The sequence below is a fragment of the Lottia gigantea genome (assembly GCF_000327385.1).
Source record: "Lottia gigantea unplaced genomic scaffold LOTGIsca_128, whole genome shotgun sequence".
NCBI lineage: Eukaryota > Metazoa > Mollusca > Gastropoda > Lottiidae > Lottia > Lottia gigantea.
Window position 1 is genome coordinate 682,297 of NW_008707390.1, and position 24,884 is coordinate 707,180.

General features: G+C 31.0%; 1 protein-coding gene across 1 annotated transcript; it reads right to left on the bottom strand.

The window, feature by feature from the left end:
- Nucleotides 1–221: 221 nt before the first annotated feature.
- Nucleotides 222–23,456, bottom strand: LOTGIDRAFT_238051 (hypothetical protein; the record flags this gene model as incomplete). Its single annotated transcript, XM_009048787.1, has 43 exons — nt 222–1,089; nt 1,299–1,349; nt 1,791–1,973; nt 2,396–2,455; nt 2,875–3,049; nt 3,679–3,932; nt 4,247–4,444; nt 4,887–5,033; nt 5,309–5,368; nt 5,625–5,720; nt 5,844–6,009; nt 6,379–6,555; nt 6,740–6,900; nt 7,219–7,453; nt 7,607–7,737; nt 7,999–8,216; nt 8,325–8,438; nt 8,857–9,010; nt 9,643–9,738; nt 10,026–10,208; nt 10,555–10,623; nt 11,020–11,268; nt 11,616–12,571; nt 12,818–13,001; nt 13,301–13,393; nt 13,597–13,697; nt 14,083–14,165; nt 14,939–15,069; nt 15,550–15,779; nt 16,155–16,265; nt 16,560–16,687; nt 16,829–16,928; nt 17,171–17,277; nt 17,471–18,360; nt 18,662–18,849; nt 18,961–20,235; nt 20,477–20,652; nt 20,853–20,941; nt 21,237–21,404; nt 21,738–22,424; nt 22,725–22,814; nt 23,248–23,341; nt 23,440–23,456. The coding sequence occupies 43 exons, from the start codon at nt 23,454–23,456 to the stop codon at nt 925–927; spliced, it is 9,240 nt and encodes a 3,079-aa protein (XP_009047035.1). The 3' UTR covers nt 222–924.
- Nucleotides 23,457–24,884: the final 1,428 nt, after the last annotated feature.

Here is a 24,884-nt window from a genome sequence, read left to right on the forward strand (position 1 = left end):
ATATCTCAACTCACAGGACCGAATATCGCAACTCACAGGACAGAATATCTCAACTCTCAGAACCGAATATCTCAACTCACAGGACCGAATATCTCAACTCACATGACAGAATATCTCAACTCACAGGACCGAATATCTCGACTCACAGGACCGAATATCGCAACTCACAGGACAGAATATCTCAACTCTCAGGATGGGGTATCACTTGACATGACAATCATATGGTAATGTAGAATTATATTTAAATAATTTCTGAATTATACAAAATGTTATCAGTTTAACAAAAATCTTCATGCATGCATTCAACAATAAAATTTATAAACAATTAAATAACAATCAGTTAGTTCAGATGAACTAAAACCTGATCAAATGATAGTCACAACCAAATTTCATTGTATTATAGTAAATTTTAAAAGAATTTTTTCACTGATAGCTTGAAAAAACTCTGCCAATTTCAACAATGACATATAAACATAGGGTTTAGATGATAGTTTTTGTTACTAATTTTTTGTTACAATGAATTGGTAGTAGATCGTGACTAGTGCTTATGATACCTAGTAGTTTTGGAACAGTATGTTTAACTGTCACTAAGTATAAATAGATTATATCATGTATACCAATCAGTTGATGACATTCAAATCCAGCAAAATAGCCAATGCTATGTGGGTTAGGTTCTTAATATATAATAGGTAACACAACTTGTATTGATCTGTCAGTTTCCCATTGATATAAAATAAAATTGTCTTTATCACAACAGCTATTAAAGTACTATGTTATAGTCAATTAGCTTATTAAATACAAAGCTGAATTTATATACAATATTACACGTCTTTTTCTTCCTCTATTGTAGAAAAAAAATAACTACACATTTCACTTCGTCTAGCATATAATTATCATAAACTGAGAGTCAGAACACAAATGTTATTACTTTTTTCTCTGTTGTAGCCATTTTGTACAAATATTTTTAACAGCAGCTTGGCCTGTTCGTTGTGCTGCTCCAGCTATTCTTTGTACATCTTCAATTCTCTCTCCTTTCACAGCTAACAGATACGCTGACCTTAGTTTTCCACACAAGATATAAGCATTTATCTGAAATGTCAAATTTAAAAATATGGCCAGTTATTAAAACATTAAACATTAATCAGAGAACACTAAATACAATGGACATATCAACATAAAAATTGAAAACTCTTCTAGTATAATAGATTATACTCTTTTAATGTATAGAAATACAATTTATAATAGTTTATATTTTCACAGATTGGACAAAAAGAAGCTGTAAATGTTAAAAAACTTACTTTATTTGTATCTTTCTTTAATAATTTTATTAAATTTTCTGTCTCTTTGGCCTGAAAACCCAAAAATATTTCTGTGAATTTACAGAAAATGTCACATGCAAGATTACCAAATTGTCGTGAAATTAATTATTAATGGCTGACTACTGATCAATAACCGAATAATAATCAAAATATTTTTAACTGAGAAATCCTTTAAATCCTAAATAATAGGATGTCAAACTTTTTATTTTCAAGGGTTATTTTTCTGTCATTGCTTTGATTCTTTATAATAGTTTATAATGGATGATTATGTGCTGAAAAGAAACTTTGTGGAAGGGTTCACTACTAGTAATAGATAACTCACATTAAGAAAGGTACCCTGGAGAAAATGTAACTTTCATTTTTAATCGCTATAAAATTTAATAATAGATTATTAAAATTTAAATTTCATTTTACCCAGCCTCAGTCTTGGTAATTCCTTGACTGATTGTTGTTTCCTAAAATATCTCTTACCTCTTCTTGATTATCAGCTAATATTAATAAAGCAGCTCTAATTATTTCATCTAAACTTTCTTCATCACCCAAACCAGCTTGATTAATTAAATTGTGTAATTCTCTTATACTGGAATAATGCTGATGTTTAGCTAATTCACGGGATGTGTGGGTAAAAATTGCTGTTGTTGATAAACGACACTCCTAGAAAATAATCAGTTGATAAAAGTCTTAAGAAACAGAATAATAGACGTTATGTACATGTAAGGTTTGAGCTTTGTTCTCATCTTTACATGTAGAAAAGTGCAATGGAGTAAAATTAGCCTCAATATTTCGTGATTACTTGTTTTACTTGCAGTTTCTTTTACTTTTTCATCAGAGGAATACATTAACAGATTTAAACTATAACTATCTGTTTGCCAAATATCAAAGATATTGACAATAGTAAGACTACATGATAGAAGAAGTTTGATTTGAGGTCCAAATGGTCATTTGAGCTCTGACATGCTCAAAATTGGATTGAAAATTGAAAGAAATCAATGTCTGAATAAAATCTTGGAACACCAAAAAACCATGGAGGCTATGACAAAATGAGTGTCCACATTTAAAAAACAAACACCTTTTACCTTAATGATTCTGATAGACAGATCAAATCCTGATTTTACACTACTTCCACTCTGTAATATCTGAAAAATAAGTAAGCATTCACATCAGTCGGGAATAAACACACTAAAATGATTTATATGGATCAGATACAAAAACACTAGCCTTAACTGTAATTTTGTTCCTGTATTAGCCTAAAATCAGAGACTAATAAACCATGTGGATGGCATGTATCATGATTTTATTCAGAGAATAGACATGTCTCTGAACAGTATCCTCAACAGTGTCTTTGGCTGATATATTAGACTCAATGGCTTTAGGACCATTCAATATAATATTTTGGGCTATTGATTTGGCTGAATTTTCTGAACATAACCAATAAACCAGGATATTCCTGAAATCAATAAGTTGAAAAAATAAAGATAGCCAAAATCCAAACTCTGGTAAAACTAAATAAATTCCGAATCTCAAATTTGGTTCTCAAGTCATTAAGAGAACTTACCATGGTCACAAGATCTGTTCTGATTTTAGAACTACCAAATAATGAGGGTAGATGAGATTTTTGTGATTCTACAACATAGCTTGTTGCAAGATTAGTTGATTCACCTTCACGGTTCTTCAAACAATTATCTAAAAACTGTGTGATTTCAATTTGAAGAGCTATGGTCCGAATATGTCTGAAAATATTCAACAAAATATGTGTGGCTACAAAAAATAACAGATATAAGGATACTTCATCAATAAAGCTGGGTTTGAACATAAAGTTTGAATCTTTAATATTTAAATTTGAGTCTCCCTTTCTGATCTGCAGAAACATGAAAATGGAAATAGGAACAGTGCTTGTTGTAACATATTGAAGAATGTACGATAAATGCATTACAATATCTTAATTTATTTAAAGATGGGTTTCCTTAATTTTTTAGTGTCAAATTAAGCGAACTATTTGATAAATTGGTGTTTCTAATGAATTATCATGTATTCTTAATAATATCAATCATAAATGTGCATGTATGTAAGGTCTGGATAAATAAAAAAAAGACTTTTTGACTTTTCTTGATTGGTCAGTTATATGAATTCTGCTGGTAATTCTCGGATAAATTAGCTAATTATGAATTAATTATGGACATGTGAGACAAACTGGAATTTTTCCAAGTCATCAAAACACCTCTACTTTCTATTCATGTAAGTATTAGCATTTTCATGTATGAAAATAAGGGAACCCATCTTTAACTATTGATATTCATACATATAGTTATTACATGTAATTAGTAGACAACATCACAATATTCTATAAAATTATTCCTACTTGTTAACTTCATCAGTTGTTAAAGATAATCTAACTGTGTTTTCTGGTGTTGACTTTCCCCAATCTACTCCTTTTTTACCACTTGTACTATTGAATGGATGTTTAACACTGCCCCATTTACTGGGATCAAGATAAGCCTGCATGTGTTGTTGTGCAGTGAACAAATATTGTATATGTTTATTCAAGTCCAGATAACTCTGACAGCCTTGTTGATAAAAATGTGTAATACAGGTCATGGCTGCCCTCAGATAATCCTATGAAGATACAAAATATAAGTCAAGCATTATAAATCTTTTTCTTTAGATATTTGTTTTAAAAGTTCATACTTCAACAATTCATTATCTGCACAAACCTGACAAAAATCTGGCCCTAACCAGTACCTCAGACATGATATACAAAGCAATATTGTTATGGGTGGATCCAAACACCTAATCTACAGTCACCTTTTTTTTGAAGTTGAATCTGATCCAGTCTTAATACTTGTATAAATCTCAATAAAAAATTCTTGGGTAGTCAACATTGAATATCCTCTATATCCATTTAAATATAGCTGAGAAACTAGCCATACCTTCATAAAGATCTGTATTTGGTATAAAGCATGATGATAATGTTGTTTTAATAAATATCGACAAGTAGCCGTCAAATAATTATTCCATTTATCTAAAGATTTATCCAACATCAACATCTGATCTAGTAATTTCTCTAAATCTCCTGCCTTTAACGCTGGTTCTAACAATCCTTGTATAAACACTTCACTACTACATTTCTACACAAATAAAATATATCATGTCAAAATATCAAGGTACTGTTTTTATATATATTAATTATTTACTATCCAATCTATATTCTTTAACAATGATATAATAAAATGAGACTAGAAAATTGGAAATACAATCATATTTATTGTGGTCTTCTAAATATCAACTATATTGAAAGTTATCTCCCTTGGAAGAGCAATTAAGATAGCCTAGATAAAATCAATGTTAAAGTCTATCATAAGAGGCTCTCAGTTTCAAACTAGGTCGTCTTAATAAAATTAAACAACAAAATTTAAAAAAATGTCTTATTTGTCACATTTACAAATGATTTACAACTGGTAAATAACACTGATTTTAAAGAAATTTACCACAAGAATGTTATTTCTATTCATTGAATCTACTAATAGAATAAACCACATTTGAGGCATTAAGAGAATAAAATAAACCTACATGTTGTAAGACATATTCTGCTGATTTCATCCAATATCCATTTCTACGTAGCATACCTAGTAATTCCAAGTAGGTACCATATGTTTTTATATAATATAGACATTCCTGAAACTGTTTGGTCTCCATACTACTTTCTTCAACAGACGTCTTCATATGAAAGAGAAAAGAGTATGAAAGATTTGAGCCCACACCCTTACTTGATCCTCCCCTCCCCCTCCTTCTTAATTATTCACAGGGAGCCCACTAGTTATGTGTCTTTCCTACAGTCTTTCCTAAAATAAAATTGCTTTCTCTTGTACTGGATGTAAGATTTACAATGTCATGTATGATGTTAATCCAAAATAATACTATGTCTTGTAGATGTTATTATTTGCCAACATATTTAACTGTATATATTGTCTACAGAATACATAGAAACTTACTGAAGCTGGCATGTTTATTAAAGTTTTAATAGATGCAGTACTTGATAATAACATCTGGATCTATAATATAAAAAATTCAAAAACATAATTCAATTAATCTTAATGCAAGTTCTATGTAGTTCTAGTTCTTTTCTGTGCCAAAATACATGTGTATATTGACTTAGTCTTTTATAAAAATTAATTTCTATTTTCATGCTTCATATGATATAAAGCAAGCAATTTTATCCAAACTATACCAAAATCTTCTGTTAGTATTAAACAGCACATACATAATACAAAAGTAAACTAAGATATAAGAGTATACACGTATACCAACCTCTGTAGCACCTGTCACTGGTAAAGTTTCTAGATGATCTATAATTTCCTGCAGTAATCTAGAAGATGTACCAGTCTGATTTTTATCTTTTGGAAGCTGAAATATATAGCAATAATCAGAACATATCATATATTAATATTTAAATATCAAATTGGTGATGTCTTTTAAAGCAACTTTTCGATATTTACTTTCAAGTACTAGGTATACATAAAAACTTACTTTTAGACAATGACTGAATTTTTCTCTAGCTGCAGTGTAATCACCACATTGTAATAAAGCCATACCCCAGGCTGACCATACACCAGTTGGATCTAAACCACATTTAGTAGATACTTCCATAGCTAATCCTAATCTTTCATTACTAATTAACTTATCACGCAATCTCCTGAATATTTGAAAATAGTCATAATAATAATTATACACCTAGTTAAGTAAAGATAATTTTACACATCAGAGTCTGATTCAACAGATCACTTTAATCTATGTGGTGTGGCAAAACACCAAAACTAGGTCAAACTTAATTAATTAACAATTAGTACTTTTATTTATAATTAACCTTTTCAAAACAAATTCAGTATGATCAAGTAGATACATAGATATAAATAACATACTTAAGAAATAGTTTCAGGTATAAGTTACAACTTTTTTAATGAAAATTGTTCACAAAAGAACAGAATGACCCTTTAACAATAACTATGGATGTTAATTGATGATGTCTAATTTTAATCTTTATTACGATAACAAAAATACCAACCTGACAGTATCTACTTTAGTTAACTGTTCTATAGTTGGTAGATTTCTATAGTTAGATTCTACTAATATCTTTAATAAATCAACTCGTGTCTGATACATATCACATTGTCCTATACCATTGTTATCTCCTAACTTTAAAAACTTCATCTTAGCTTGAAACAACAACTGACTGATCATACTAAAAAAAATATTAACACAACATAAATTCATAATTTGTCACATACTCCATCTTTATATAGTCACAAGTTCAATTCACACATTTCTGATAAAAGACTCTTTAGGTTTACTGATCAAGGCATAATGAAGGGTATATAATATATATGGAGAACATTATAAATTAGCACCATAAAATATTCACTAACCTAATGATAAGATTATAGTCGACCTCTGGATTAGGGACACCAGGTGAAATGGGTTGTAAATATTTAGATAAATTATCACATATCTTTAATAATATATGACCACACTCTCTTACGTTACTATAGTGATTTAATATAGAAATACTCAGTGATACACTTGGAGCCTGAAATATATCATAAATGTGAATAATGTACGCATGCATAATGTACCTCTCTTATTACCCTCCAGGATATTAGGATGAATCTCTGTCACTGTCCTGTCCTGTCCTGTCTTGTCCTGTCCTGTCCTGTCCTGTCCTGTCCTGTCCTGTCCTGTTCTTGAACATATTATGTAAGTCAGTTCACAACTGTATGTTAATAAGTACTAATAACACAGAAATTCAAATATATATTCAATTATGAGCCTTGCCATTTAAGTAAACCAAAAAGTTTCTATTTTCATGCAATTTTATTCCTTTAGAAAACAAGATCAAATACACAACCTGTTCAAAGTAAAATTCTTCTCTAATAAATTTATTATGTTCGTCATCAATCTTCAATTTCCATTCACTTTCCCCTGCTATATTCATACTAATATTAACCTCTCCACCATCTTGGTTAGGGGAGGTTACAGTGTTGTAACTAGATGAAAATGGTGGTGGACTTCCACTAGTTTGTGACAATCTATCTGGAGTTTTACCACTACTGTAAAATTCTGGTTCCTTGGGCTTTACATTTCTAAAATGAAAAGCAATAACTTTTTTTTCTATTTCTTTTGCTTGCTGGTAGGAGTAGCTGAAATAGGCAACCACCTTTGGTTTCCAAAACAGAGCATTATATACATTGACCATAAACTAGTAAATTGAATAACTTTGGGAAATAAAGACTTACACAGGTCCAAAAATTTGCTGATAACAATCATTACAAACTCTAGCTGAAACACCTTGTACCATTGTTCGCTTGGTAGAGCAAGCAGCACAAACAACACGTCCACACCTTCGACAATGATGTCTTCTGTTGAACTAAACACAAAATAAAATGTTCATATTTTAGCTTTTAAAAATATGAAGACAAAAATACAGCCACTATCAAAAGTTTACCAAGGATTACTATTTAGGATGGTCATTCTATTTCAACAAAAACAATTCTTATTAAGAATTTCTTAGACACTTTTTAGGTACATGTACAACACAAACCGTTTCATTAAAGAGGTCAGCTATCACATTCTTTGTTTTCAACATCTGAGTCCACAAAGTTTACCAATTTATTTGGTCATCACTTACCATACTGAATCTTTCTACTCCACAAACCATACAAACTGAAGCTGATGAATCTGGTACCCATTTTTCTGGAGGTGGGGGTTGAGAGGGCATAATAAATTTAGAAGGTGAAGATGTTGGTGTACTAGAAGTATTTTCTAGAATCGGAGGATGCAAATACACATTGGATATTTTCCTTCTAGGACTAGCTGATGGACTTGGTGTCATAGTTCTTGGTGAAACTGTTAAGAAAACAATTGAAAATATGCATTCTTTATTTAAAATTCTATTTCATTTCAGTTATATGTGAATATATAGCTTTAAAGACCCACAGGTCAATGATTCTTTACCTGAAAGTTCAAAGCCTCTTCTCCTGATTCTTACAGATTCCATGAAAGATTTGGTTAAATCAGATTCCTCTCTTTTAGGATCATAAGAATCTGTACTCTGTGTTCTTTCACGTTCTGAAAATATGATATGCAAACAGATTAAAAAGGACAAAAAAAGTGACGGACATACATACATTGTTGGTTCTCTTGGATGGAGAAACAGTAAATACATGTATGTGCCAATGATCAGTAGATGAGCTTAAAAATTTCACCAAAATGCATAAATAAAGGCCTTTGTGTTAATTAAAGTTTCTTATGACTGTATACCCTTCTTTACATTAGTGATAAGTGAAAATCTGTTAGATTAATCTCAGCCAATGAGAAATATATTTAACATCACTAGGTTTATAAAGAGTCCAACTAATGTAACCATGTGCGCAAGACAAATTCTAATAACTGATTTCAGCCTGTGTCCAGGGCTATCAATACTCTACTGGACAGTCCACATACTTAATAACTGTATCATAATATCTTAGTATATCAGTAGACGTACCTGGATCTATTTGTACAACTGTTATTTCTACAGCTAATTTAGCATATTTCATCAACATTTCATTGAACCTTTCATTTGTTACCCTTAACTTCTCATCTTTAATGGCTAAAAACTCAGTTTTAATTTCACTGAATACTTGACCAGCTAAATCAGCCTACAAAATTTTACAAAAAATTAATATAATATTACATAAAGAATGGAGTGTGTACCAATTAAATCAAATAATAGGATAATAGAAGAAGAGTAAAAACTAAATGTTATGATAAAAAAAAATCTTGTTCTGTTGATACTGTTGCATACTTAAGAAAAATACTGTTAAACCTGCCACAGACGAGAGGAACTAGCTGAGCTGCCTGCCTCGAAAAGGTTGTCAACTGAGCAACATTCTGACTACTTTTTTTTCACTGCAGACGAGAGCTCTCGTCTGAGCTTCGGCCAATTCTGTATGTCAACGAAAACAACCTAAGAATGTTCATACAGCAGCTTTGTCACATAACTTTCCCTGTTTTGGTATTCTGCACAATAAACAGTGTATAGAAACGGGTAGTGATCTTCTAAAATTACATTATTCACAGTTACTACAATGATACCATGTGATCCGTCAATGGGTTTCTATTGGTTCGCAGGCAGTTAAACTAGTTCCTTTCATCTGCAGCATGCTTAAGTAGAAAAATCCCCTGTTCAAACATCTAAATATTCTGGAAGATCAGCAAGAAGAGCCTCACAATCTGAGCATACAGTATTAGATGCATGACAAGTTCTATCTTTATCATTAACAAAAATCACCTTCATATTCATCAGCAGCTGTTCTAATATCAGATGAGGTGATGTTATCAAACCAGAGTAGTCTCCCCTTAAAAAATCAGGCACAATTTGAAGAGCCTAGAAAAACACAAAAGTAAAGGATTATGTTTTAGTATGAAAACATTTTTCTATATATATGTTATAGATTGATAGTACTTCCTCTATAGACATAATATATGTCTTTCTTCCATTTCAAAGCCACTTATGCTTGGATGTACTTGGTGTTGCTCATTGACCAAACTGGCATGTTGATGTAAACAATTATTCATGTAAATATTGGATCTAAAAATTGTCACATTTTAAGCTTCTGATTCTTAAAAAACTATGAACAGCACATGTATCATGCAAGACTAAATATGTATTACCTTAGCTCCAATATGTCTGAGTTGTAGATCCTCTATATTATCTTGTACAACAGATTTTAACTGATTTAACATGTAACTGGTTAAAAATAATATATGTTTATGGTCTGAAAGTTTATGTAGTAAATTATCACATATTGTATAACATGTTTTATCATCGGTCTCCTTTCTTAACTCTTCTAAAACCTTCAAAATAACAACCAATCACTTAAATATAGGATGTGCCTGTAGAAACTCAAAAAAGGTCAAACTATAATGAATCCAAATCTAAGATTAGCTAAGCAGAGATTAGAGGTTGATTAAGTTTAGTTATAGCAGGATTGCCAAGGTACATAAATTCCAATTGTTATTCAAATCCACATTACATGGACATGCTAAACTTGCAAAATAAGTGAAGTTGCCCGAATTTCTAACCTAGTTATGAGTGTTTTGCCCGAAATACATGCTTTCGGGGCTGCAAGGAGGGGCGCTCAACACCTCTTTACCCCCTTTGGCTCTGCCACTAGATATGTATGATAATATATTATATTACCTGGAAAGCTTTGATAGAATTGGGTGTATCTGATGTTAACAATGAAACTAAATATCTCTCTTGTATATCCTATAACAAATTTTATAATATATATCCTAAACTATCGTTTAGCAAAATCTAACTTTCACTATTTCACTATGGTTTTAACAATTCTCATTTTATGATGTCACTATCGCATAAACCACAGATATCATTAGGAGCTTTTGTGATAGTGACATCATAAGTGGAATTGCAAGAACCACAAGATGTCGGAATGAAAATTTAAATGGTGCAAATCGATGCTATCATTTTTACAATCCCTTTAAGTTGCAATAAGTTGTACTCATTTCATTTATCATGGCCTCAAAACAATGATATTCCTTGTTATATGCTAGATATTGTAATGATTTTTATTAAACCCAATGAATTTCTCAATCAAATTCATAACTACATAAACTACAATCTTAATTCACCATGAAAACATACTAGTTTTAATGGTTTAGGAATGTTGTTGATTTCAGCCCATTCTTTAGCTGTTACGTAAACACCAGTTTTCATCAATACTGCGAGTACATCTTTAGGTGATTCCTGAGAAGTCTTGACTAAATAATGCCAATCAGTAAATGGTGCCAGAGCTGAATGATAACTCTTCAATGAATCTTGATTTTCTAAACTGATAAATTCTGACGTCTGCATGGACAATTTAAACTGTAAATTCTTAACACTGTCAATAATCTAAAAAACAAAACAATTCAGATTACTTTGCTTAAATATCTTATACATTTCAATAATTTATCAAAACAGGCTAAAATATAGGACTGTGAAATCGATAATACTATTATAAAATCTATCAAGAGGAATCCCAATGTCAGCTCTCAATCTCAATTTTCCAAACCAGAATTCTTTTCAACCTTGAAAAACACTTTTTGAAATACCAATTCATAGTAGTCTATCATAGGATCTCGTAATTCTTCATTTTATATTTTTGGAAAGAACCATTGTAAGTTTTGTAACTTTTGTTTAAACCTTTTTAAAAATTAAATGCTGCTAATATTTTTCAACATTTAAAGATCAAACCATACCTTTGCATACACGTGCAGTATTTTAAGTTGTTTTTCTACCAGAGGCACTAATTCTGAACTGAGTTCATAACTTAAACATAGTTCCAGTAGATCTATTCCTGTTTCTACAGGTAGATTATTACAAACTGATAAAATAGTCCGAACCTGAGTGGATTTAGAATAAAAATAACGTAATAAATTTATGACTTTGTTATCACAGTTTGGTCTCTGACACTTCTGGCTCACTAAATTAACAAGACTAAAGTCATGGAGTATTTTCCAGTCTACTTTTTCCTTCATTAAGATTTCCGGTATGCTCTGTAATACTGCTAATACTGATAAATAGTTTTCATTTTGAATAAAACGTAGAATTAATTCATTCACTACATCTTGGAATTGAACACTGTCATGGAGACTGAACATACATAACTTTACTTTCTCATCTATATCATTTGTAACAAATTTTAGAATAGGATCTCCACTATTGGACATATCAGGGTTATCTGCCCCTGCTAATGGTAGAATGTAATTCAATAGATGGCGCTGTAAGATTGGAAAATCATCTGTTAATCGTTGGTATCTGTAACTTCTGATGTCTACAAGGCTTATATCGGACATGGTGCGATCACGAGGTACGCTTTCTTGACGGAAATAATTATCAGTAAAATGTGTGTCTATTTCATCAAGTTCATCGGCACATACTAAACTAACCATAGTGGCTACTAGTAGAGAATCATTTTTAATATAATCTAATGTAGTGGGAGTAAGTAAATATGATGGATTTTCTACAAATGATGCTGGCCGTTCCAATAAACTTTCAACAGAATTCTCCGTCCGAGAGAATGTTTGTGGTTTTGAACGGGGAACATAAAGACAGTCTATAGATGGTAAACCATCTGATGTAAATATAATAGAGAATTCAGGATTAAAAGGCTGAATGACAACTTCATAGGGTAATTCTTTTCTACCAGCTTCATCTGTAAAATAAACAGTAACATCAATCCATATGGTCACAAATTCTGTGCATCCTCCTTTTCAGGACAAACAGATAAAAACTAAAACAAAATTCTGAGGATTGCATATTTGTTTTATACCTTTCTTTAAAAATCCATTTATGGAAAATAAATAATCAATAAGTATTCTAACAGATATGTATCTAAGGTTCCTAATATTTAACACAAGGTAAAAGGGTAGTTGGTTAGGAAACAGGGGTTATATCTTACCAATATTTTCAGTAGAACCTCGGTCATTAACATCTAGATTAATTAATTCTTGTAAGTCATCTCTTTTATGACCATCTAAATAATTCAATATAAAATCTGTCACTTCTTTAAACATAGAGTAAGTTGATTTGGTTCGTTTAGAGGAGGAGTTTTTATACCACATTAAATACTGCCCTACTGTTACCTATTGAAACAAAAAAGATAAAATTTAATTGAAAATGTAGTCAGCTTATACAATGTTAATGAAGTACTATTCATTTCTTGGTCAAGTTTCTAAAAATTCAATAATTTCAGGTTTCAGTCTTTGAATACAGGCAGAAGATGGTTAATTTTCAAACCATAGTCCACCAGTTCAAGATCCAGACTCAGTATTTAATGATAAGCATCCAAAAGCTTACTGTTGTTTTAGTAGAAAAAGAGAGTTGTAGCATATAGGAAGAACAAAATGGATGAAATATCTACCAGGTTAATGTAAATACCAACCTGTTTTTTGTCTAGGTCTATATAAACAGTATGATTAATATATTCTTTCATTGTTATCTGTAGCTGATTACTTATACTGTTACCATATACAACCTAATAAATAATAACACAAAATATATACCAATCTACATCTAATAATTATTAACTGTTCTTCCATCATAAAAAATGAAAAAAAAGTGATAGTTTTTATGATATTTATGATCTTCATTTGTAAAGAGTTGACTGGTCTTGTTAAAAGTAGAAACACAAGTATCCATAAATTAAAGAACAAGATAAAATTGACTAGAATATGATACCTGTAGATATGGTGAAGAGACACACCCATCAATATATAAAAAAATTAATCTTTCATCAGTTGGTGGACTGCATAAACTCCATGGATCATAGCTACTTAAATCTACAAATACAATACCAAAAATCATTTCACTGTTAAAATAATATATACAATTTGACATCAATTGTAGAGCGATATAGAAATATTGAAACAGAACCTAAAATATGCTATTTGTCAAATTACAGTAGGGCAGGTTGAAATAGGTCAGTTGTCTTAAGATCACACAGCATTAAACTCTGAATAACAAGTCTTAGGTTTTGTTTTAATATATTTCTAAATCTACAAATATATAATAATATATTTTTCTCATGAGCTACTGATAGAATAAAGTAAAAACTTTGTATAAAACAATGTGCATGTACCAGTATGTCACATTTCTTTTGCCGATGATGAAAATCATTGTTCCAGATATATGACAAGCTTAAGGAGAGAAATGTAAATTACTTACTGTAACTAGCTACAGGTATATTACTAATCTCTAATGTTGGTAAAAACTTTTCATTACATATCTTAGTTTTAACATCAAATAAACTGAAAGTATACAGTCAACATGAAAATCCTTGGAAAACTTTGTAATAAACCTTTATCTTAAATATTGAACCTTGATATGGAACCATTAAGCCATTGTAACTAACCAACATAATAACTGTCCTATTTGGTAGTAAAACAGGATAGAACTCCTACCTACCTGACAACACCTAGCTGTTCTAATTGATAGTAAAACAGGATAGAACTCCTACTTACCTGACAACACCTAGCTGTTCTAATTGATAGTAAAACAGGATAGAACTCCTACCTACCTGACAACACCTAGCTGTTCTAATTGATAGTAAAACAGGATAGAACTCCTACCTACCTGACAACACCTAGCTGTTCTAATTAATAGTAAAACAGGATAGAACTCCTACCTACCTGACAACACCTAGCTGTTCTAATTGATAGTAAAACAGGATAGAACTCCTACTTACCTGACAACACCTAGCTGTTCTAATTGATAGTAAAACAGGATAGAACTCCTACTTACCTGACAACACCTAGCTGTTCTAATTGATAGTAAAACATGATAGAACTCCTACCTACCTGACAACACCTAGCTGTTCTAATTGATAGTAAAACAGGATAGAACTCCTACTTACCTGACAACACCTAGCTGTTCTAATTGATAGTAAAACAGGATAGAACTCCTACTTACCTGACAACACCTAGCTGTTCTAATTGATAGTAAAACAGGATAGAACTCCTACCTACCTAACAACACCTAGCTGTTCTATTTGATAATAAAACAGGATAGAAGTACTACTTACCTAACAACACCTAGCTGTCCTATTTGATAGTAAAATTGTTGTCGTTGAATTAGGTTATCTAAACTTGACATAGTAAATATATCTTCATCTTTTAACAAATTAGATTGACTTTCTTCTTCCTCTAAACATTTCTACAAAAATAATCATCAATGTAAGTCATAAAACAGGTTTACTTCCAGCACAATTGTAAACTTTTAGAATGTTGTAAATTTTCTGGGTTTTCTGAAACTAACTAGGTTTCTAATGAAAATTGAATATAATCACTTTAATTGAGTAACTATCAAGACCTTAATCTTAGTTGGAAAACTGATTTTTTTTATGGCATTTGGATTACCTAACTGGAAGGTTGAATCATAGAGTCTTGTTCTAACTCAACTGCACCTCATTAATAGGTGAACTTCTTAGAGCTTCTTCACAAACTCAAAATATTATAAAATCAGTCTTATACCTTGACATCATTGGGCACTTTTCTTGTATCAAGGTAGCAAAATGAATTGTATGAATGCCAATACAGCCAATCATATCCCACGATTATATGTGCAGCCTCAGTTAACAATACCTTGACATGTAGGCTACTTCAAGAAAATAATGTCCATTGATAAGTCACTCACCTGTTTCTGTAAACGATGATGAATAAACAATAAATGCATGTGAATTGTCATTAAATTCTGTAGATTGATATAAAAACAGGTCAAATCATCTTTCTTTCCTAGTTTCGACAAATCTACAGACTGAAGTTGTTTTGTGGTGTTAAATAAATCATCAAAACTGGAGTCTTGAACCAAGAGTTTAGCACAGCTTATATCAAATATTCCTTTACTATTACATCTTTCAGCTTTCTCTACAAATAATAAACAAATAAATCAATATTTATATCATGAAAATAACTATATCTATATCTAATGACATGTGCCTATTAGATGTTGTTTATCTCTTTATTAAACGAAATAATCAGGACACAGACAAAAGAATGTTGACTTTTTGTCCACGGCTTGTTCAAGTCAGAAACGATAATTATTAAAATTCATATAAATTTATTACTCATCATGGTGATGCTACATCATATCACAAATCCTGTACAGGCTAATATTCATAACACCCTTTGAATTTATTCCATTGTTTTCCACATTTCACTTCAGTATCCAGCAGATCAACCTTATAGAAGGGCATTCATACAGAGATTTTGCTGTTCTATTCTCTGTAACAACATACTAACCTTTTAAAGTTTGAAGTAAAGAAGAGAGAACAGTTGTTATTAATAGTAATGGGTCATCAGTAGAACTTTCAAATTCTCCACTGTTGTATATAGTTATATTACAACTTGCCACTGAAATATAAACAAGTGTGCAAACTCTTGGCAGCCGTAGAAGGCAGCAGTATGAGTGCTGGCAGGAGTCTTGTTATAACAATGGGACATGCTGCTGCAAATCAAAACTTAGGAAAAAATATAAACAAGGATGATCAATGGCATGTCAAATTGAAAAATTACTCACTCTATCGGAGATCTATTTACTCCAAAGAATATGTCAAATATGCAATGAGATAATTTTGCAAAGGTCTCAATATGAATAATTGCAATTATTTTTATTTGAATTGAGATATATAAGAATGTTAAACGTACGTGTTGTTATGTTACTATAAGTAGGAGTAATAACTGGTATTAAATGTTTACTAGGTATTCTAGGACAACAACTATGAACTATGATATGAGTTAAATTTAAACTCAACTTGGCCGCTACCTTTTCTAGCCTGCAAAATTATAAAATAAAATTGAAGCATTCCAACATAAAAATATGACTTAATCAAATCTAATTAATAATAATTGGAGATACATTATTGATCTCTAAAGGACTGTTCTATATGGTTTTATGAGTTTAACTGAGAACTTACTTTGATGGTTGTAGTTTTTTATTAAACATTAATCTTCCCAGTATTAAGATTGGTCCTTCTTTCAACGTGAGAAAATAATTCTGAGGTAGCACCAATGATTCTGAAATAAAAATGTTTTGTAATAACAATCATATCACCTGCAAAGTGACTTCTGAATTTCATGTTATGAAAACATTCAAATATTGAAATTTACTTGCTGCAAATTACTGGTTTGATGTGGCAAATACAATAGGGTTTGATCATGCTAAGGACTGGTTTTAATGTGGTAAACACAACTGAGACCAGTGGTTAAAAAAGGTAACTGTCGAAATCTTTGCAAACTCAACAAATCTAAGGTCTTACCTTGAGATTTACATTCACTTTGTGCAACTAAAAAGGCTAATTCTTTAACATGCTCATATAAACTTAACAAATAATTTCTATTAGAAACAACATCAGATTCGCTTGACCTGAAAATACAAACAAATTTCAAATTTATTTTGAGTTTTGAGGAAGAATAATCAAAACAAAACATATAGGTTATGATACGAACTAGAAAAATTAGGGATATCAAACCATCCATTTTTGAACACTCTGTCACCATATGAAGAAGAATGAACAAATTCTTCATGAGAAATATTCCTAGTTAGATTAAAATATTACCTTTTAACAATTTTGATAATACCTCCACTAGGTAAATAACTTTCCATACATGATATTAGTTGTTTGATAGCGGTATGTATAGAGGGTGGTTCTGGTTTAATACTGCTCCGTGATGATACACTTCCCATAGGGGAAGGACGTGGAGATGTCTGGGGTGATGGAGTACGAGACAAACTCAGAGATTTTTCTGTAGCGTTTGTATTTTCTAGAATAGTTATTTCTGTTTCAACTTTCTCTAATGATTGTCGAATTTCTTCTTTGATTCCAACATATTTCTTAAGTCTCTGTGCTGATATTGGTGTAGTGGCATTCAATAATAAATCAACAACACTCTGTTTTAAATTCAAGTTGGATTTGGGATTATTTTCCATATGATAATGACTGTCTATATCTGATCCTAATTCTAGCACTTTTAAAATCTCTGCAAAATATGCTACACAACCTTTTACAGGTATTTCACTATTCATAACATTATCACCCTCCATGACCAGCTTCATGTTGATTTTGGATTTTATCACATTACACATTTTATTGCACAAGTCCCAATTTTTACATGAAGTCAAAAGTAAATCAATTAAAATGGCTGATGAGACAGTCACATCAGTGAAAAAATATAACAATTTGTGTGTTTTTGGCACATTTGGTTTTGGGAATGGTGGAACAGTGGTCAAAGTTAACAAGTCATCTGTGATATTTGTTAAAGAAGCAGATGCCACACCTGCAGCAGCCACACTAGCTAGAGCTTTAATACTCATTGTACCAGGGCGATTAGAAGAGGTCGAACCTTTTTCAGGATTTTCAATCAAGGTACTTAATTTATCAGCAGCTTGTTTGTATGAATCTGAAAACTGAACTTCTGCAGTTTCATCTTTTTTATCTAATTTGAACAACTGAAAAAAAGAAAACTTGTTACTCTAGTATAACTAGATCTATATAACATGACATTTATAATATCCATTAATAACCTTTCTTAACAGAACCCTCTTGAGGAGACACTTGATCAATCCTTGAATGTCAATTATCAGAAGACTTTTCAACTAGCTGAAAACTGTGACGATCCCCTGCCCTTTAGCATTATAAACCCTTAGTAATATTCCCTTTCACATTTCATGCATAAATCATCATATTCTTGTATATATTCTACTCAATTCATGGTAAAATAGCAGACCCACCAAGTAAAGAAGAACATACCTTCACAACTTGAGTGGCCTGCCCAAAGTTTCCTTTACTAAGACACATAGAGAGTAAGGAATCTGGTGAAGATAACATTAACTGTATAATACCAATACTGCGACAAGGTGCACTTGATAGAGATGTACACTGACTACGTGATTTCTGTTGTTTATTATTACCGGCTTCTCTATCATCTGATGATGAACCTATACAGAATGAAAGAAAATTCATAAATGATGGCCTTCGTTTAAGCTTAGTCAGTATTGGATTGTCGTCTGGCCAAAGTTAGAAACTATGACATGTATTGTAAGACTCACCCAATCTTTCTTTTTTAGGACTTCTAGATCTTTCTTTTTTATTATAAGAACTTGATAAGAGAATACTGTAATCATTGTCTGATGTTATAACTTGTTTTTGTAGTAAAACACCAGTTTGTCGTGGTATACTGTCATTACAAACCAACTGAAATCTCCATTGTGCTTCATGTATCAATTGTGTTAATCGTGTAATCCTCTGTGGCAGGATGTCTAAGGTTATACTAGATTTTATATGTTGAGTTAGTAATCTCTCAGTTGCAGGTGAAACTGGTACTTCTGTGGTTACTGATCTGGATTCACTATCTTTTCCTAATAACGTGAACTTGGCAGAGTTTAGATCGGTAAGACTGTCTTTTAACATAGCTAACACATCTCTTACTATGTAATCATTGGCAAGAAATCCTATTTTCATATTATTTGAGTTTACACTAGAACTAAAGTCACTAGATTTATTAGCAGTGCTGAATTTACGTAAGGATGTAAGAGTTATAGAAAGTTTTTTGGTCGGTGTGTCTATAGGATCAGGTGATTGAGAAGCAATGGTCTGTTGCATTGATTGTGATGTCAGGTTTTTCTTTGAATCATCAAATGGCTCATCATAATTTAAACTACTTGTCATATTTTGACTAGGTTTTGTTGGTTTATCACTTCTTGAATTTGATCGTGAGAAGCTAAATTTCTTAGTAACAGGGGGAGGTTCTTCATCAGATTGAATAGATATTTCACTGGTGCTTAATTTATTGCCCACCTCCCCCTCCTCATCACCACTATCATTATCCTGAACATAATCACTATTAAAATCTTCATGTGTTACAAATAACAATGAAAACAAATTCTCCATAGTTTCAACTCGGAATGTCAGTGGATGTAACTGTCGTAAATGATCTTTCACAGCTGTAAGTTTTTTGGTGACATTAGTTTCGTATAATTTATTAAAACTTTCTGAATCATCAGAACTGAGTTCTGGTTTACATTCCCCTACTTGTGATGCAGACAACCAATCTTCACCATCGCTACTACTACTTACATTATCTTCAGTTACAAATATTCGAGTTAAATGTTTTGGACGTAAAGATGTTTTCAAACAAACAGGATTCATCATTGCATGTTCAAAGTTTTCAGCACAAAAAGCTAAAATATCCATAACATTTTTCAAGGCACAATAACTTCTGAAAGTTGATATATCACAGTGTTGCTCGATGCTGATTGGTTGGTCACCTGAAGTTTTCAATGATTGGTCTCTAAATCGAACACTCTTTTTTCCTTTTTCTTTGGCTAAATATAAAAAAATATTTATCAAGGGCTCTTTGACCAGATCCTTATAAAGAATAAAATAGCATATTGCTTTTTAATCTATTTGCATATCAGCTTTCGAAATAACGTTAAATCAAGTTTGTGAACAATATCATTTAAAGAACAACATATCTTGTGTTTCAGCGAGAATCATGATAAATTTTGGAAGTTTATACAAGTTGGTAATCTGTCTCAATATAAAGATATATTAATGAAGACTCACCAAGTGAATGACTGGTGTTTTGTAATAAATGTAAAACTTCATCTTGATTTAAGGCTGATATTCGTGTGGATTGGTGTAAAACAAATAGAACAGAATGAGTTGATAAATTCTGTAACATATTGGTAGCACGTTCATGTGAAGCTAGGTTAGTGGAACTACTAGATTCTAGTAAAGGTCTAAAATAAAATAATATTAAAAGAAAATACAAAAATTTCACTTTCCATTTTATTTGTCTGGTAGGCCATCAACTAAGTATGATGTGCAAGTTCTTTGAAAATGTCAAGTCAGTTTTTCAGAGAAAAAAAGCATAATGAAAGATACAGAAAATGTTGAATACAACAATAAATCCATCTTCAATGAAAAGTAAATAACTTACTTGGCTTTATCTAAACACCACTGTATTAAATCTATTTGATATGATAGTTTCTGACAACTGGAGGTAAAAATAGTGTGTGGACAATTATCCTGGGAAAATAAACATATCAAATAGTATAACATAGTTTCGAAAATTCAAATTCTTAAAGAGGGATTACGTGTCAGTTTTAAAAAAATAAGAAATGTGTGAAAATTCCTTCTCTTTTTGTTGATATTTTTTTTTTTTAAATATTTTTAAATCATTCTTCATTTTTCAATAATGTCCATAAAGTTTTTTCATTTGATTGTGTCTCTTTTTGAAAATAGTTAAATTTTCACAAATGTTTCATCATAACATTAAGTTTTAACTTAAGATAGTAAGTTTTGAAGGCAGTTGTATACTTACATGTTCATTCCATAAGACCTGTAGTAACTGTCTAGCTATATTACAAGATGAACAATAAGACCAAGCTATTAATAGTATGACTGGTTTTAATGGTACTAAATCTTCACATTGTAATAATCTCTCTAACTCTATAAATCTTTCTTGTTTCACTAACTCTAATGAGGTATTCTGAAAAATACACGATAGAAGTTAAATCAAACAAAATAATTCTGAAAATCATACTTTATCTCTACATGATTTAAACTGCACAAATATTATGGCCTTGAACAACAAAACTATATCATCTTCATAGAAAGTTTACTAAATATTCCAATTGATAATGATGGATAGTGATTAGAATAAAGTTCACACATAAGTGTTGGTCCAGGATGTGATTATTAAGCTTTCGTGTAAATTTCTTATCCCTTAATAATTGATGAAAAATGACTTGAATTGCTTCATATAATATGGTTGAATTAATGCTACTATCCTGGAAAAGGATATCTCTCTATTGTTTCTTACCATTATCATTTCTAGAAAATGTCTTTTTTTCTTTATAGACAACTGAAATATATTTCTCCATCTTGTTTCTCTATGGTTGTCACTACAGACTTCCAGGAGACATTTTTCTTCTTCTCCGAGTCTAACATCAACATATATTTTACTAGCAGACACACTCAACAATATCTCATATTCCAACTTACAATATTCATCTATCAAATAAGTGGTGTGCCGACCCATTAAAAGGGAAATAACTCTATTTCTAGATAATGGAGAGTCTTGTTTGTCACAGAACTCAATCAGTCGAGTATAAAGCTGGCGTAACTGTAAATAATTCCAATAGGCTGATGGATTGTAATAGCCAAGCAGTTTTGAAAATTGTGCGATTCTTTCACTCTGCTTGATTTCTGTTTTATCTAAGTGATCCAAGATGGAATTGATACAGTGGAGGTACAGTCCTTGTAATGCTTCATTATTCCTAGTTTTGAAATCATTGCCAGTGGTTTTAGTAATAAACTCTGTGTTATTTGGTGTCATTGGGTCCTCATATTGCATTAAATGACTAATAATAAGATGGCCTAAGTCTGTTTTCGAATACAAAAATTGTTTTAAAAATTCTAAGGTGGTTTTGGATAAAACTTTTGATGAAGAAAGTTCAGTGATGTTTGGAACCAAATCATTACACTTTCTGAAGAATTCATAGAGTTCCTGAAAGTAAACAAATAAAATAAAGTAATATTTCAAGACAGATTTTAAATATACATTTCATATGAAATATATATATCAAATATGGTAAAGGTAAATAAACATGTGTACTATTGGCTTCGAGCCAACAATAATATCCACAACTGTTACACATAAGGCCTTACAAGATTCTTTTCCATAACAGTGACAAACGTCTTAAAATCCAAGTCCACTTAATCTCACTGACTAATAAAAGTATGAAACAGAGGAGTTTTTGATTACCATGAATTATAATCTTTGAGCAAGAAATAACACAAGCCATACCTTAAAGATACTGGCATCAGATTCAGGTGGAAGTTCGGCCAACAATAGTCTGAAGTCTGCATCTTTAAATAACTTGGTTACAAGAGATATCTATAGGTAAAGAAAATAATTTTTTTCGTTGATTAAAAAGCAGATAAAACCTCAGAGTGAAAATTAAGTCATAAGTTTTGTATGATTTGACATTCATTCATTTTTAAAACAAGTACCTTTAGATCAAAAGAATGATTGAAACATAGACATAGAAAGCATAGGTATATTATCAAAGCCAAAAATTAAGCCCACAAAATTAATCCATTTTATTGATTGCTTTTACTATACAGATGCTATCAATTGACACCTGGTAAACCTAGAGTAAGAGGTTAGGCTACATTAAGAGTTGTAATTGATTAAAGGTGATGGCCTAACAATAGGTCTGAGTGCTAATTGTCTATTTGAATGTTAAAGGTGTCCCAATATATCAAGTAATTGATACCTTATTTATTATCTGAAGGTAGGTTTTAGATCAAAGTGTAAAAGATAGTACCTGGTCAATATTTCTTTCAACTCCAATATTCTGACACTCTATTAAACATAACCATGATAACTGACTTGGTGTAGTCACTGTGCTGGAGCCCAAACTGAAGAAAAATATTTGATTGTTGACTTAATTGGCTGAATGTGAGACTCAATAACCAACTGATAAAAGCAATGGCCACAATATAAGAAATTTTCTCACCAAGCAGCAGTTAACATAAATAAAGGAATAAAGGTGGTTTAAAGGTAACAAGTTACCACTCATCAGAAGGCTCTGGCACACGGTAAATAAAGGGTAAGTTTTGTTTTAATATCTTTAACATGGAGATTTCCTGACTATATTATTGCAAGACATGCCCCTATGCCCTTTAACATATTTCAGGTTAATTGTTGATAGATGATGTTTGAAATAAAATACATATGGCACAACAGTTGAATTTCATCTTAATTTTATTTTTACAACAACTTAATCCCTCATAGTAAAAAGAGTATATTATCTTATATATTGAACTTAATATTTGCATTAAATAATGTTCTAAAAATGTTTTTTTTTTAATTTAATTATTTTGGATCACTCTCAAGAAAGGTACAAGTATAAGATAAATATATGGTGTAAATTGTGTGTACAACTCTTCACGGTTGAGTTATCATTACATATCATATAACAACACTTTGCTTCCTTCTATACCCTTTATAGTCCAGTTAGGCTTAATATCCCCAGGGGTTGTATATATATATATATTGTATCAAAGTCAGATTAAATTGCTGCCCTGCAGTAACTCTAAAGTTATTATCTAACTGTTTTTATTATCAGATACTAGGGAAGTCAGTTGCGTTTAATCTAGAAACATTTTATCTGTGTGTTTAAAGCATTGAATTTATATGTACACTGGAATACTGTGATTTTCTTTATTTTGGATTATCATTCAACTAAAGGTAAGACTTTTTATTCCCAATATCTTCAGCCCAACAAGGCAATAAATATTATCTATGCCATATCAAAGCCAACAATACAAGTTCTTAATCAGCAATATTTTACTATTATTTGTGATACAAAATTCAGATATTAAATAGTTCATCAATTGATGATAATGTGGACTAAAGAAGTCAAGTCATATTCAACTTGTTTGAATTAGATAACAAAATCAATTGAGACCAATCTAAGACAAGAGGTGAAAACTTATCTCACCAGCTGGTTACCTAGCCTACAGATATTCTTATAAGTTCAATCCTTGTAAGACATTTAGAAGTATCACTGCACATTAAGAGACAAAAATTGTTATGGATGTAGACTTCTATTTATTCCTTTTGAACACAAGGTTTCATTACACATGAAGGTAAAGTTCTCATCACTTGAGAACGTTACCTGTATATGTAATGAAACCTTGTGTTCAAAAGGAATAAATATCCATAACAATTTTTTGTCTCTTAATTCTAATAAATTTTCTTCAAAATAACAAAAAGCAGATTTACTGTACTGTCTCCTAACATTTGTTGTTACATTGAAATTTGCTGATTTTGATTTTTAAAGTGAATTTAAATATTAGTTTTAAACAGAAGAAGGACTTTAATTGTTTTGTAAAAATATAAACTAAATTTTTTTAACATAAATAACAAATAACAAAGAGAAAGGAATGTTAATAAAAC